The 13790-nt window shown below is 43.7% G+C and overlaps 2 protein-coding genes across 6 annotated transcripts in view; one reads left to right on the top strand and one right to left on the bottom strand.

Annotated features, from left to right (window-relative positions):
• plekhg6 (pleckstrin homology domain containing, family G (with RhoGef domain) member 6) overlaps window positions 1-13790 on the bottom strand; it is a 343569-nt gene that overhangs the window by 217340 nt on the left and 112439 nt on the right. The gene's annotated exons all lie outside the window — the stretch shown is intronic.
• Window positions 1-13790, top strand: part of kif13a (kinesin family member 13A) — a 90789-nt gene that overhangs the window by 46292 nt on the left and 30707 nt on the right. For all 5 annotated transcript variants that reach the window (XM_080427312.1, XM_080427311.1, XM_080427310.1 and 2 more), the window contains 9 exons: window positions 1-95; window positions 821-933; window positions 2065-2179; window positions 2443-2655; window positions 4297-4407; window positions 6540-6674; window positions 9258-9388; window positions 11275-11361; window positions 11924-12099. The exon at window positions 1-95 is cut by the window's left edge and continues 40 nt beyond it. In XM_080427312.1, the coding sequence (XP_080283438.1) occupies window positions 1-95; window positions 821-933; window positions 2065-2179; window positions 2443-2655; window positions 4297-4407; window positions 6540-6674; window positions 9258-9388; window positions 11275-11361; window positions 11924-12099 (1176 nt within the window). The remainder of the gene's footprint in view (window positions 96-820; window positions 934-2064; window positions 2180-2442; window positions 2656-4296; window positions 4408-6539; window positions 6675-9257; window positions 9389-11274; window positions 11362-11923; window positions 12100-13790) is intronic.

The following is a 13790-nucleotide window of genomic DNA, read 5'->3' as shown; positions in this document are numbered from 1 at the left end:
CGGTTGCAGCCACCAACATGAATGAGGAGAGCAGTCGGTCTCACGCCGTCTTCAGCATCATCGTCACACAAACTCTCTTCGACCTCCGGTCTGGGGTCAGCCCTCCCTCTTGCACTCTATCTATCACTGCCAAATATTGATTATATAATCACTCACCTCAGCGCACCCTGGTGGCTCACCCAGGAAGCATGTATACTGTATTATTACGTTGTAAGTTCGGGTGCAGTTAAGTGAACTAATCAATTATGAAAAATAATCGATTTGTTATTTTTGCGTGACACCGTCATATGACAAAGTGGAAAATAGGGATTAAGTGGTTAATCAGACTAATTGATTTAGTCGATTATAAAAATCCATTTGAATTTGTTGTTGATTCGTTGATATAAACATTTTCAAAAGATTATTAGAAAAAAACATGCTTCTCAATTAATTAAAAAAGCAATCATTAACAAACCCTCGCCCAACCACGGCAGAGCCATTCCGTGGCAGCGGTGCGCCAGGCTTGGCCGGCCGCTCCAACCAACACGATTGGCAGCATTCACAGCAGGGGAGCTGCCACGGGAGTATATTCTTGTCGCTGCACCAGCGACTCCTACTGGTTGTTCAGGGTCATGGCACTTGCGCCAATGTCTGAAAAGAAGTAGCTGGTGTCTTCATGTACATCAGAGAAGCCATCAATGACTAAATTGGGTGAAAAATTGTAATTTTGATACAGATTGTGTTTTATAATCAGATTCTTCTGTGTTTTGATGGGCTTATAATCTATGTTCCACCCTTATGCATCTTGGCTGCTCTGATGGGTCTTAATCTTGGTTACTAGAACTCTGGGGAGAAGGTGAGTAAGCTGAGCCTGGTGGACCTGGCTGGAAGTGAACGTGTGTCCAAGACCGGTGCTGCGGGGGAGAGACTTAAAGAAGGCAGCAACATCAACAGGTGAGACCATTTACATAATTGTATATTTTTTTACTCATTCATAGTTCACAATTTATATTTCTTATAAATCCTTTAAAACGCAAATAATCTTGTTTTTGGCGTTAATTCCTCATACTAATTAATATGTGCAAACTTAACGGGGATATTGATGTTAAGGTGCACATTTCACAAGGGATTAATCAGTCAGTTTGGTCTTAGTCGACCAAGACTTAGTTTTTTCAGTGATACACATCTTGTAAACTCTAGATATAACCTTTTAATTTTGTCAATATTCAATTCAATTCAAACTTTATTCCAGACACACAGGGGGTCCATATCTCATACAGATAAAAAGCAACCATCGTGAAATCAACATTAGAAAAGGCTGGTCTCTGCATGATTATACGCAGTTAACACAGTTTTACAGATTTGTAAAATGTTATTGATTTGACTAATGCAGTGGTCGTCAAAGTGGGGTCCAGACACCAGAGACCCCCAGGGTTCCTTGAGGGGGTTCCAAATGGACCCTTACAGGTCTAAAAGTTTGACCACGTCTAGGACAGGGTAGAGGACAGGGTCTAGGCTCAGGGTAGAGGACAGTGTACAGCAACTTTCAATGGGCCTGGTCTTCAAGATACTCAAGGGATCAGTGCCCATGTACCTGTCAAACTACTTCAATAACGTGAGAGACACACACAGGCACAACACCAGAGGGAGCTTCACTGATCTCGTTCAACCCAGATTTGGCACAAACATGGGGTTAAATTAGTTCTACTGTCATACCACCAAAATGTGGAATGCCCTTCCAACAAACAACAAAAAGTGTGACTCCTTAGCCTCCTTCAAAGCCGCCATAAAAGAGCACCTGTCTCTCTGCACTTTGCAACTGGTTCTAGACAAGTCTTCTAAGCTTCTAAGCACCAGAAACGTATTTTGCGTGTCTTTAAATGTCACGACGAATTGAATACATAGGACCACAATGGAAACAAGCCCTCTTGGCTTTTTGTTATCCTTTGTTATCCTTTTAGCATCATTGTAAAATCGTACCACTGTACTATTTGCAAACTGTTAATAAAGTATTCAATCAATCAATCAATCAATCAATCAAAAAGCTCTATGGTGCTCATATTGCATCAATGTGTTTCTCTTCAGGTCTCTAACCACGCTGGGCTGTGTGATTTCTGCTCTGGCCGACCAGTCTGCCGGGAAAGGAGGGAAGGGGAAGTTTGTGCCTTACAGAGATTCAGTCCTCACTTGGTTACTCAAGGTTTGATGCGTGATCTTCTACATCTTTCTCATATTTCTCTAGTAGAAGTAGAGTTTTCTCGTGTCATTCAGTGGTAGAGGTGTTTTCCAACATTAACAACTGACAATTTGAAATACATTTACACTTCAATATAGTATACTGTGGCAAGGATTACACATTACATTAATTCCAACATTAATGTACAGTAATCCCACCCACTGCCCAATTTTACCCCGATCAAACTCCCAAAACCGATCGTCCTCATGATGTGCTTTTCCTCTCAGGACAACCTGGGTGGTAACAGTAAGACGGCCATGATAGCCACAGTAAGCCCAGCGGCGGACAACTACGAGGAGACCCTGTCCACGCTGCGCTACGCAGACAGAGCCAAGAGGATAGTCAATCACGCCGTGGTCAACGAGGACCCCAACGCACGCATCATCAGAGAGCTCCGGGAGGAGGTGGAGAAGCTGAAGGTGCAGCTCTCTCAGGCTGAGGTGAGAGGAGGGACTCGGGAACGGTGAACAAAGACAATAGATCACAAGCTAGTAAGCTACCTTTAGGGCAGCGTTAAACAGGGTGTGTCTACAACATAATAACATCCTCAGTTAGATTCTGGGTGGAGACCCGTGTTGTATATCCTTCCTTCTCTGTGCTGTTTCCTGTCTTTCTACACTAAATGCTGCGTAAAAGTGAAAACTCTAATCTATAAATCTGCAAGACATTTTTTTATATATATTTGCTAAATATTATGATTGTGTACTGTGACAGTGCCAAAAAAAATCAAAACTTTGAGGACGGGTATTGCTAATGGTTAGTCGTCTCCTCAGTTGATCAGAAACTTGATCTGCAGATCAGATTTTCGGCACATTACCAGATTAATCTACAGCTAGAAAAATAAAATCATTAAAAAAATGCAGCCGTTTACTACTGTACTGTATATGAATAGCGTTGGCATGGTGGTTCTCACAAGGGTACAATAAACTGTGCAACACTAAATACTTTAACCACATGAACCCTAGCATCCTAATTCTGGGGCAAACATTTGGTGAAAATAGCAGATCTACAAGCTCACAAGAGATTTGGTGAAGAGATTGGTGTAGAGGAAAAAAAAAAAAGAAGGGGGGCAATATAGAGTTTTAGTGGTTATGGGGCTGGTGATTAGCCGACAGATTTGAGAAGGAGGCTTTAATCCAGGACCAGCTAGCAAAATTCTGGGTAGTAAAACTGAATTAGAAACAGTCCCTCCAATCAAAAACATACAAAGAGCATGAAAAATCGATTCATGTAAAGAATAACTTTTAGTTTTCTTCTCTTAGTCATACTGTACCAACATTTTTCTTGTGAAGCACTTTAAAAAAATAATTATTAGTTAATTATTTACGTATTAAGATTGTTATTTCCATTTGGCCAAATGAGACCAAGACTTCCACCACTGACAAGCAACAAGCAAAAGTATAGTGCAGCTTCGCTGCTGCACATTGCACCAGGGCTGCCAACCCTCCTGGATTCTGCTAGCCTGGCTCCAGACCATAGACCCCGCCCACTCCACTGAGCACGAAGCTTCAGTCTGATAATCAGGCTAGGATTCTGTAGGAGTCTCCTTTGATTTCAACCACATCTCCTTGAGGACTCCTTGATTGTCATTTCTCTTTGATTTCTCCTTGATTTTGTATCAAACTCCCAAAACACAGGAAATTACATCTACTGTGTTAAAAAAGTTTCTGGGGGAGGATCCCCAGACAGAGGATTACACACCCCCCTCTGTCTGGATCCCCAGACAGAGGATTACACACCCCCCCCCCCACAGTAGGTGGGGGGGGGGGTGGGTGGGGGGTGGTCAGTGCATACAATCATACAGAAATATTCACTTTTAGGTAATGAATGGTTATTATAAAGATGGTTCTTACATTGCTTCCCCCCCAAAAAACAACTCCTTGATTCTCACAGTCGGATGTTGGCAGGCCTCCACTGCACTGATATTCGTTCACAGACTTCACATAATGTTAAGTTAGTGTGAGTGTTCAAGATTGGAGAAGGAGGCCACTCCGTTATTAGACCCTGTCCTTTTTCAATGTGTTTGATGTTTGTGTGTGACTCATCTACTGCTGTCTGTCCTTTCCTGTTGTTTGTGACAGTCTTTGAAGGCCCCCGAGTTGAAGGAGAAACTGCATGAGTCTGAGAAACTCATCCAGGAGATGACCGTCACCTGGGAGGAGAAACTCAGGAAGACGGAGGAGATCGCAACAGTACGTACAAAACTCATTACAAACACTCTTAACCCATTAACGTCTTCTAAATCCTGACAGTTTTCTGACAAACCTATGTTGCTACAGTATATCAGTGGTGCTCAAACCTTTTCATGTCAAGGACCCCCAAAATTATAGGTATTTGGCCACGGACCTCAATGTTTTGTTCCAGGGACCCCCAGAAGCAAATATTTGAGTTAAAATTGTTCACATTAAAAAAATAATATATTTATTTATTTTCATGATTTTTCTACATAGCAGATCTACAAGCTCTTAGAGCGGCACGAAGCTTGTATATCTGCTATTTTTGAATAGCCAAAGTATAAAATATGGTTAAAGTGGTTAAAATGTTTGTGACACAGATGCTTTCCCGGTTTGAATGGGTTAATATGTTCATTAGTTCAGTTTAGAATCAAGAAATTACATATGGCTTCCACGCACATCTGTTTTAGTCTCCCTTGCTTCCTCTCCAGCCGATGCTGGCGTTGTGTTGAATATTTAAGTTGCTGTAAAGCTGTCAAGCAGCTTCTGCAACTTCATTTATTTACCAGTGCTTCCTTTGTATTGAGCACCATTGGTTTTATATCGTCTAGGCTTGATGATTCTTATCATTATTTCAATGTTACGCAGATTGGCTTATCTTCACATTCGTGTCTGTTCTAGTACCGTTTGTAAAGGCACTTAGAGCTACATTCCATATCGTCGCTGTCGGTGTTCCAATGGATCCAATGTAGTTATTATTTAGGCACAAGCTCGTAATACTTTTCATGTAATCAAAGTATTAACTCATTCAGTGCCATTGACGTCACCGACGTCACGGGTGCCCAGGGTGCCAATGACGTCGCCGGCGTCATAAAAAAAATAAATATATATATATATATATATATATATATATATATATATATATTATTTTTTTTAAGTTCAGAACCCAAGATATCATGATTTGAAGATTTGCTGCTCCATTCACTTCTTGTTTTAACATCTTACTGAAAAAGGCTGTATCTCGCTTCCTAAGCACTTTTTTTTTACAATGTATTTTTCGCTCTGGCACTCAGAGCCAAACTGCCAGAAATAAGTCAGGCACTGAATGAGTTAAGTATGCAACAGCTATTTTCAATCTTTTTGAAATCGGATATAAGTGGTTCAAATCTAAATCAAATCAAAGTCTATTTATATGGCACATTTTCAACGACCAAGGTCGAGCCAAAGTTCTGAAAAAAAAAAAAAAGAAAAAAAAAAGCAGGCAAACAGAGCAGAAGAAAACAAATAAAAGCAAAAGAAAATAATGAAAGGAAGGCAAACAAGTTCAACCAACCCAATCTCATACAACAATAGCGAAAAAAATAGTGAAATAGCATGGATTGACATTCCGTACATAGACGACTAGAAAACCCGAAAAGCTGTGCATAGGAGCCTCGAAGCCCCTCCATTGACGTTGTTACCTTTTGGACGTTGTCGGAGGCGCGCGGTCTCAAGCGAACTGGAGCCACGAGAGGGACCACCGAGCGAGCTAAAGCGAGGGAGTTGCCGTCCCGAACGTAGCGACGCTATTTCATCGTGTTCTGTGAGACCTGGTGTCATTTTTAGATTTGAGCTAAAAAGCATTATTTTACACTTTGAGCTATTCAAAAATAGCAGATATACAAGCTCATAGCGCGGCACCGAGTGCCGCGCTATGAGCTTGTAGATCTGCTATTTTTGAAAAATCTTGAAAATGTGTGCAAATCTTTGAATATATATATATTTTTAAAGCGAACATTTTTAACTCAAATCTTTGCTTCTGGGGGTCCCTGGAATAAAATATTTTGATGGGGGTCCGCGGCCAAATACATATCATTTTGGGGGTCCTGGACATGAAAAAGATTGAGCACCACTGATAGAACATACGTTTTTCAGAAAACTGTTGAGATTTAGGAGACATCGGATTCAGGTCTCAATGGGTTAAACAGATCACAACAAAAATGAAACAAAAACAGCATATCAAAGTATACAGCATCAAGGTATACATAGCATGGGTATACATACAAGGTCAAGCAGCATTAAAGGCCAGGGAGGAAAAAAAGGGCTATGGGTCCCGGTTTAGAATGCACCCTATGCTGTAGAACTGAGGGTTCTTCTGTGTGTGCATATAGGAGCGTCAGAAGCAGCTGGAGAGCATGGGCATCTCGTTGGAGACGTCTGGGATCAAAGTGGGCGAGGACAAGTGCTTCCTGGTCAACCTGAACGCCGACCCCGCCCTCAATGAGCTGCTGGTCTACTACCTGAAGGTAATACTGCTTGAACATGAATGTACTGCTGCTACACACTAGAGCAGGGGTCTTCAGCAGGGGGTCCGGGACCCCAAGGGGGTCCTCAGAGTTACTAATAGGGGTCCTCCAAATCTTTGTGTGATAGGATGGGGAGTGAGGGGAACATTAGCCAAAAATAGGCTAAGAGGTTTGGTGTAGAGGGGGAAAAAAAATAGCAAACCAAGTACAGAGCCAATGGTCAAGTTTAGTATTGAGGCTAAATGTCTGAAAACATGAATTAATAGAGAAGCTAATGTGTAAAAAAACATTAATTTATACAACATGATAGTGCTGTCAAACAAGTCTATGAAACTATCTATGAAATCTATAATCTAATCTGCAACACAATTTGATACAATATGTAGTGGGGGTCCCTGCTTCATCTCTCTCTCAGCTAGGGGGTCCTTGGGCTGAAAAACGTTGAAGACCCGTGCACTAGAGAAATACTAATGCACCTCCTACAACTACCTCTCCTCCTCCTCCTCCTCCTCCTCGTCCTCCTACTACTACTACTACTATTATTACTACTACTAAAGCTAATAGTAGTTGTAGCAATGGCTCAGGGTGTAGAGCGACCGCTTGGGAATCGGACACTCGACACTAACCCCCTGGGTTAGTGCAGAAGTGTCCTTGAGCAAGACACTGAACCTTATAACTGCTCCTGATGAGCAGGATGGTGCCTTGCATGCTTTCCTCTGCCGTCGGTGAGAGAATGTGTGTGAATGGGTGAATGTAATGCACCTTGTAAAGCGCTTTGGATTAATGCACCATTTACCATATAAATGCACCATTTAATAATAATGGTGATAATCATAATTCCTGTGTACCTTGCCCGTAAACCATAGCTTCACAGGGAGTCCTGTAACTAGGATACTGGTAGAAGTCATAGGAACAAATACTTGTGAACCTTGTGATGCTGTACTGGCAGGATTTGCCTTCTGGAGATACTGTAGCTTCTGTAACATTATACATATATAGTCACACACTGATAAGTGCACTGTTGTACCCAGGCAGCCAGTGTCACGAATCGCAAACCACGAATGGTTAGGAATGCAAATTCTTCTCACACACACACACACACACACACACACACACACACACACACACACACACACACACACACACACACACACACACACACACACACACAGATTTAAACAAGCTGATTTTGAAGCCACATCAGTCAATTTAGCCGGGGGGAACCCCCTGGAAACCCCCTCAAGGACTTCTGATGGTCCGCTGCCCCCACTGTTGAGAACCACTGGAATATGACACATGTGATGGTGCAGCATTCCACAGACACTTCCTGTATCCTGTAACAGTGTGAGAGCAGAGCCAAGGCTCAGCTGATGGGGACAACAGCTCCATCAGAGCCTGTAGGAATTAGGGGGGGGTGGATGGAGGGGTGGGGGGGGGCGAGACAGCATCAGCCCCCGCGGCGCAGCAGAACAACGGCTCTTTGTCTGAGGCGCGCCGGGGCCTGGCCTGGCCCGGCCCGCTATGGCATATCGGTGTGGAATGACTATGGTAATGTGAAATGGGTGGTTGCTGCTGCTACAAGGACGGACATCCTCTGGAAGTCGGCTGTTTGTTTAAACTGCTGCCCACTCTGTAACTAGAGAGACACCGGCTCTCTTGAGCCCAGCTCGGCATATTAACGTCGCTGTCGCTGGGGCGGAAACCTCATATCTCCGTAATTTTTTATTGTATGGGAGGGGAGGGGAGGCAAAAAAGTAACAGCTGATCTACAAGCTCGCGATGCGTCGTGATGCGCTATTTTGGGAAGATGTTGAAAGTGAAAGTGTGTCTGTGGGTTTTATATAATATTATTAATAAGAGCTTGCGACTAAATAATAACTACATTGGATTTATTGGAACACAGGTTCTTTCTGTCTATTTCCTGAAAATGTACTTTTTTTGACATGCAAGGTTTCCACCCGAGCAACACTGACGTAGGCCCAGAGTTTGATTTCCTGGGGGGAATGGGGGGCGGATCCATGCCTTTGCTTTTGATATCCCCCCCTCTGGTCATTCATTTTTCCTCCCCACACACATTTCTGTGTTGTCGCTGCTGTTGTATCCTACTGACTCTTTAAAGATCCACAAGCTCAAAACAAGCCCCCCCCATCTCTCTTTCTCTCTCTCTCTTGCGCTCTCTCTCTCTCTCTCTCGCCACCATCCACCCACCCACCACCAACACCACCAGCTGTTGCTTTTGTGTAAATGACAGCCTCGGGCTCTACAAATAACAATTTAGGCCAGTTAGGCTATCGCTAATGAATCATAATGTGGGAACTTTGGCAATTGCATCAAATCTTGTTTATTCCCCCTGTTTGAGTGTAATTGACTTAAGACTCTGTCATTATAGCTATAGATTAGTCTGTTGTGCAGGAACACACAGTGAGAAGGCCGGGTGATACAGTAGGAAAATGACATAAGGAGAAGACGGAGCAGTGAGGGGCTGATGAAAACAACAAGTTCAGAAACTACCCGATTCCACCTCACGGGGATGAATCGCATTTCATGTCATGTTATCTTCTGTTATCTTCTGCTCAACAAAAGGAACACACTCGCGTGGGCGCCGACACCACCCAGGACATCCAGCTGTGTGGGATCGGTATCCAGCCGGAGCACTGCAGCCTAGAGCTGTGTCCAGACGGTGATGTCACCCTCACGCCCATGGAGAACGCCAGGTGAGTTCTCCTCCTCCAGCACCCCCCCAGCTCCACCCACCTGCCCCTACTAACCTCACCCCCCCCCCCACCTACCCCCTCTAACCTCACCCCCCCCACCTACCCCCACTAACCTCACCCCCCCCCCCCCCACCTACCCCCTCTAACCTCACCCCCCCCCCACCTACCCCCTCTAACCTCACCCCCCCCACCTACCCCCACTAACCTCACCTCCCCCCCCCACCTACCCCCTCTAACCTCACCCCCCCACCTACCCCCACTAACCTCACCCCCCCACCTACCCCCACTAACCTCACCCCCCCCCCCCCACCTACCCCCTCTAACCTCACCCCCCCACCTACCCCCCCACCTACCCCCACTAACCCCCCCCCCACCTACCCCCACTAACCTCACCCCCCCACCTACCCCCACTAACCTCACCCCCCCACCTACCCCCACTAACCTCACCCCCCCCACACCTGCCCCCACTATTAACCTCACCCCCCACCTCCACCCACCTGCCCCCACTAACCTCACCCCCCCCACCTCCACCCACCTGCCCCCACTATTAACACATTACCTGCCATTCACGGTTATATCCGTGAATGCAAATCCAACCGTTATCTGCCAATCAAGGTTATATTCGTGAATTAAAAAAAAAAAAAAAAAACTTTTTGGGGGGTCCAGAACCCAAGATTACGTGATCCGAAGATTTACTGCTCCATTCACTTCCTGGTTAGCTTATTATTACCGGTACTTTAAAATCCTGTATCTCGGTACATGTATTTTTGGCGAAACATGCTATTTTCAACTGGGTATAACAAGAGAACGGGAGGTCACGATGACATTTTTTTTTTCACGGAAGCACAGTGATTTCCTCCGTGATTAGCAACCATCAGGGGATCGATCATACTGGAGATAAATATTCCGTGACTACTTAAAAAGGTTAGAACATTTAAAAAAAAACTGGCAGCAGCTAAAAAAAGCGGATGCATAGTACCTGGCAGTGAATGTGTTAACCTCACCCCCCCACCTCCACCCACCTGCCCCCACTAACCTCACCCTCCCACCTCCACATGACCTCACGGTGAAGGCATCCGCCGTCCTTTGATATCAAAGCTCTGACTCATGCTCATTAAGACATTATTGCTACTGCAAGTGATTAATTCTCCCTTTCCTCCCCGTACGTACTACGTACCTACTTTGGAGTTTTCTTGGCACAGCTATGAAATTCAATATCATTACATTTCACGACACGTGTTCCGATGTTCTTTTGATATCGTTGCTGTCGGGCAGAAACCTTGTATCTCCATATTTCTTTTTATGTTTTTTTTTTTCATGGAAATCACACTGAAGTAGTGAAAATAGCCCATCTAGAAGCTCACAATGCTTCAACGATTTTGAAAAAGTCTGATTTCTGAAGGTTTTCATCTATAATGACATGCCTCAAATAGGGACGCCAGGTTGAAGTGGTTATGGGGTTTATAAGTATTTAACCAATTCTTTTCTTGATTTCCTGAAAAGCAATCTGGGAACCCATTCGGTAAAAAAAAAAGGAAAGGAGAAACAGGAACTCGGTTTGGCTTCTGTAGAGATGACCTGAAAAGTAACGGTTTTGGATATACAAGGTTTCCACCTGGCAACAACGACATAAGATATTGTTTCTGTCGGGTGGAAACCTCATATGTCCAAAACTGTTAGTGTTACTCAAAAATAGCAAAATGTATTTGATTTGATTTACGGGAAAAAAAACACCAAAAGTTAAAATATGGAGATAAAAGAGGTTTCTGCCCGACAGCAACGATACACAGTATAAGATATAAGCAAAAAATGAATAAACATTGAATCATAAAAAAATATATATATAAGCATGTAGCAAAGGAATGAACGCATGCTGTTCTCCACAGAACCTGTGTAAACGGAACCATGATTGACTCCCTGGTCCATCTATGGCACGGCGACCGAATCCTGTGGGGGAACAACCACTTCTTTAGGTAAGACTTCTTTTATATCACTTTTGATCCACTGTGAAGTCCTTCTGTGTTTTCTTTCTTCGTCTGCTCTTTAACCCATTAAGACCTGAGGCCGATTCTACAAATGCCTTCTAAACCAGTGGTTCTCAAACTTTTGCCCCCCCCTCTTTCAAGATAATACAAAGAAAAAAATAAATAGCAGATGTACAATATCTGCATTTTTTAGAATAGCAGATATACAAGCTCATAGCGCTTGTAGATCTGCTATTTTTGACTAACTCAGATCTTTGCTTCTGGGGGGGTCCCTGAAAAAAAATATTTTGAGATGCCAAACACATATAATTTTGGGGGCCCTTGACATGAAAAAGTTTAAGAACCACTGATACCATAGCAACATAAGTTAGGATTTAGAAGACATTTGTAGAATCCCCCCTGAAGCAAAGATTTGAGTTACTTTTGGTTCGCAAAGAAAATTGCATGACACAGATGCTTTCCCTGGTTTTTAATGGGTTTTAACACGTGCAATGTCCTGTAAGGAAACATGATTCCGACCGGCGCGGTGTTGTTATTGTTTGGCCACCAGGATCAACCTGCCGCAGCGCAAGCGGCGGGACCGTTTGAAGGACCTGGAGAGAGCCTCTCCCAGAGAGAGCTTCGTGGACGTGGACGTGGAGACGGCCAGCGAGGCCTCCTCGGAGCAGGACTACAGCTACGAGTTCGCCCAGATGGAGGTCATCATGAAGACCCTGGGAAACAACGGTACGATTCAGGTTCAGTGGCGTAAAGTATAACCTGAATTAGGAATTATGACTGAAACCCCATTACGGTTTAGCGGAGTCCCTCAGGGCTCTATGCTAGTGTCTTTTGTCTGTTTTCCTATATTGTGGGGAAAGCTTTCGCTGAAAATATCCGATCGACAAGCTTGTCGATCGGATATTTTCCTGCAAAAGCTTTCCCCACTATTCGGATGCTGGGGTTTAAGAGGTGCAATTTGAGGTACTTTTACTTGAGTGTTTCAAATTTGTTTTTACTCTATACTTCACTACATCTCGGAGGCACATATTGTGCTTTTTAATCCAGTTATATACAGTTATTTGACAGCTTTACTTATAGAACATACATTAACCAATTAATCCCTAGTTTATACAAATTTGAGGACTTTTACTTTTACTATTTACTCAAGTCAAATTTTTAATACAGACCTTTTACTTGTAAGAGAGTATTTTTATATTGTGGTATTGCTACTTTTACATAAAAAGATCAGAGTACTTCTTCCACCACTGGATTTGGGGCTGTGCAGCTCCTGCAAGCTGTGTTTGTGCAGAGACATCCTCTTCATACTTTCAACAGGAAGACAAGGCATGGTTTGATAAATGGATAACGGCAATTTGGAAAGGCTCAGCTAGTAAGCACACGTAATAATGTCATGAATCATGACTTCCTGGGTTTGAACCCCACTTGTGTTGCATGTGAAGAAAATTAAAAACAGAATATAATGTGGGGCCATTAGGTGTGCGCTTGTGACCGGAAGGTTGTCGGTTCAATCACCCGCCCCAACAGGAACAATCGGGGCGGGGGAATATCGCTCACCCCTACCTCACATACCAACCAACCACTGACATGTCATTTAGCAAGGCACGTAACCCTCAAACTGCTCCACTGCTGTACTGTTGTACTGTAGGTGACCTGCGTTTTTAACTTTGCCAGTAGCCATGACAAAATACGTTTTTTTAAACTCAACTGAACGGAGTTCTTTGGATTCTTCACCTGAAATCGTTCACCCGATTCTCTCACTTGGATGTCAGCCCACTACAAAGGGAAGGAACTTAAATGTTTTGGCCTACAATTGAACCCTCTCCAATGAGCACCTGTTTCAGTTTCTGATAATTACGGACCCATGCCGCGCTTCGCTGGTCTCTTAATTCTACATAGTATAAGACTGTTGTGGGTGTGATACCGTGTGAATGTGTTTAACTGTGTGCGAAGCAGGGCGGAAAAAGAACATTTGTGTTATCTGAACCTATACCCTGTATAAATACAGTTTAAAACAAAAACAAAACATCTACCTAAAATGTAAGGTGCCTTTCCATGTCAAGATGTGTCATTACTGCTGTGTGCCTCACCGATCTCTTGACACCTAAAGCCGAAAATAGCCGATCTCAATGAAGCATGAATTAAGCAAGTAGGAGCAGCTCCTGTGCTGTTGGGATGTCTTGCAGCTCTGCAGCTGCTGTGTGTAGCAGCATTAAGTCTCACTGTTACTCACCACCTATTCACAGTCAGGATAATTACAGCCAGGAGCACTGTCAGGTGTTTAGCGGCGTTCTGCACCATCTGATTTGGTGTCTAAAATGAGTGGTGTGTGTGTATGATGACTGTGAATCTGCTGTGGTCTTTGTGATTTACTGACAGTGTATGAGCCACAATGTTGTGCACAGCAAAGTTTGCAA

The sequence above is a fragment of the Gymnoscopelus braueri genome (assembly GCF_963280865.1).
Source record: "Gymnoscopelus braueri genome assembly, chromosome: 4".
Classification (NCBI taxonomy): Eukaryota; Metazoa; Chordata; class Actinopteri; order Myctophiformes; family Myctophidae; genus Gymnoscopelus; species Gymnoscopelus braueri.
The sequence above is the reverse complement of the archived record's forward strand: the minus strand, read 5'-3'. Positions and strand labels throughout refer to the sequence as shown.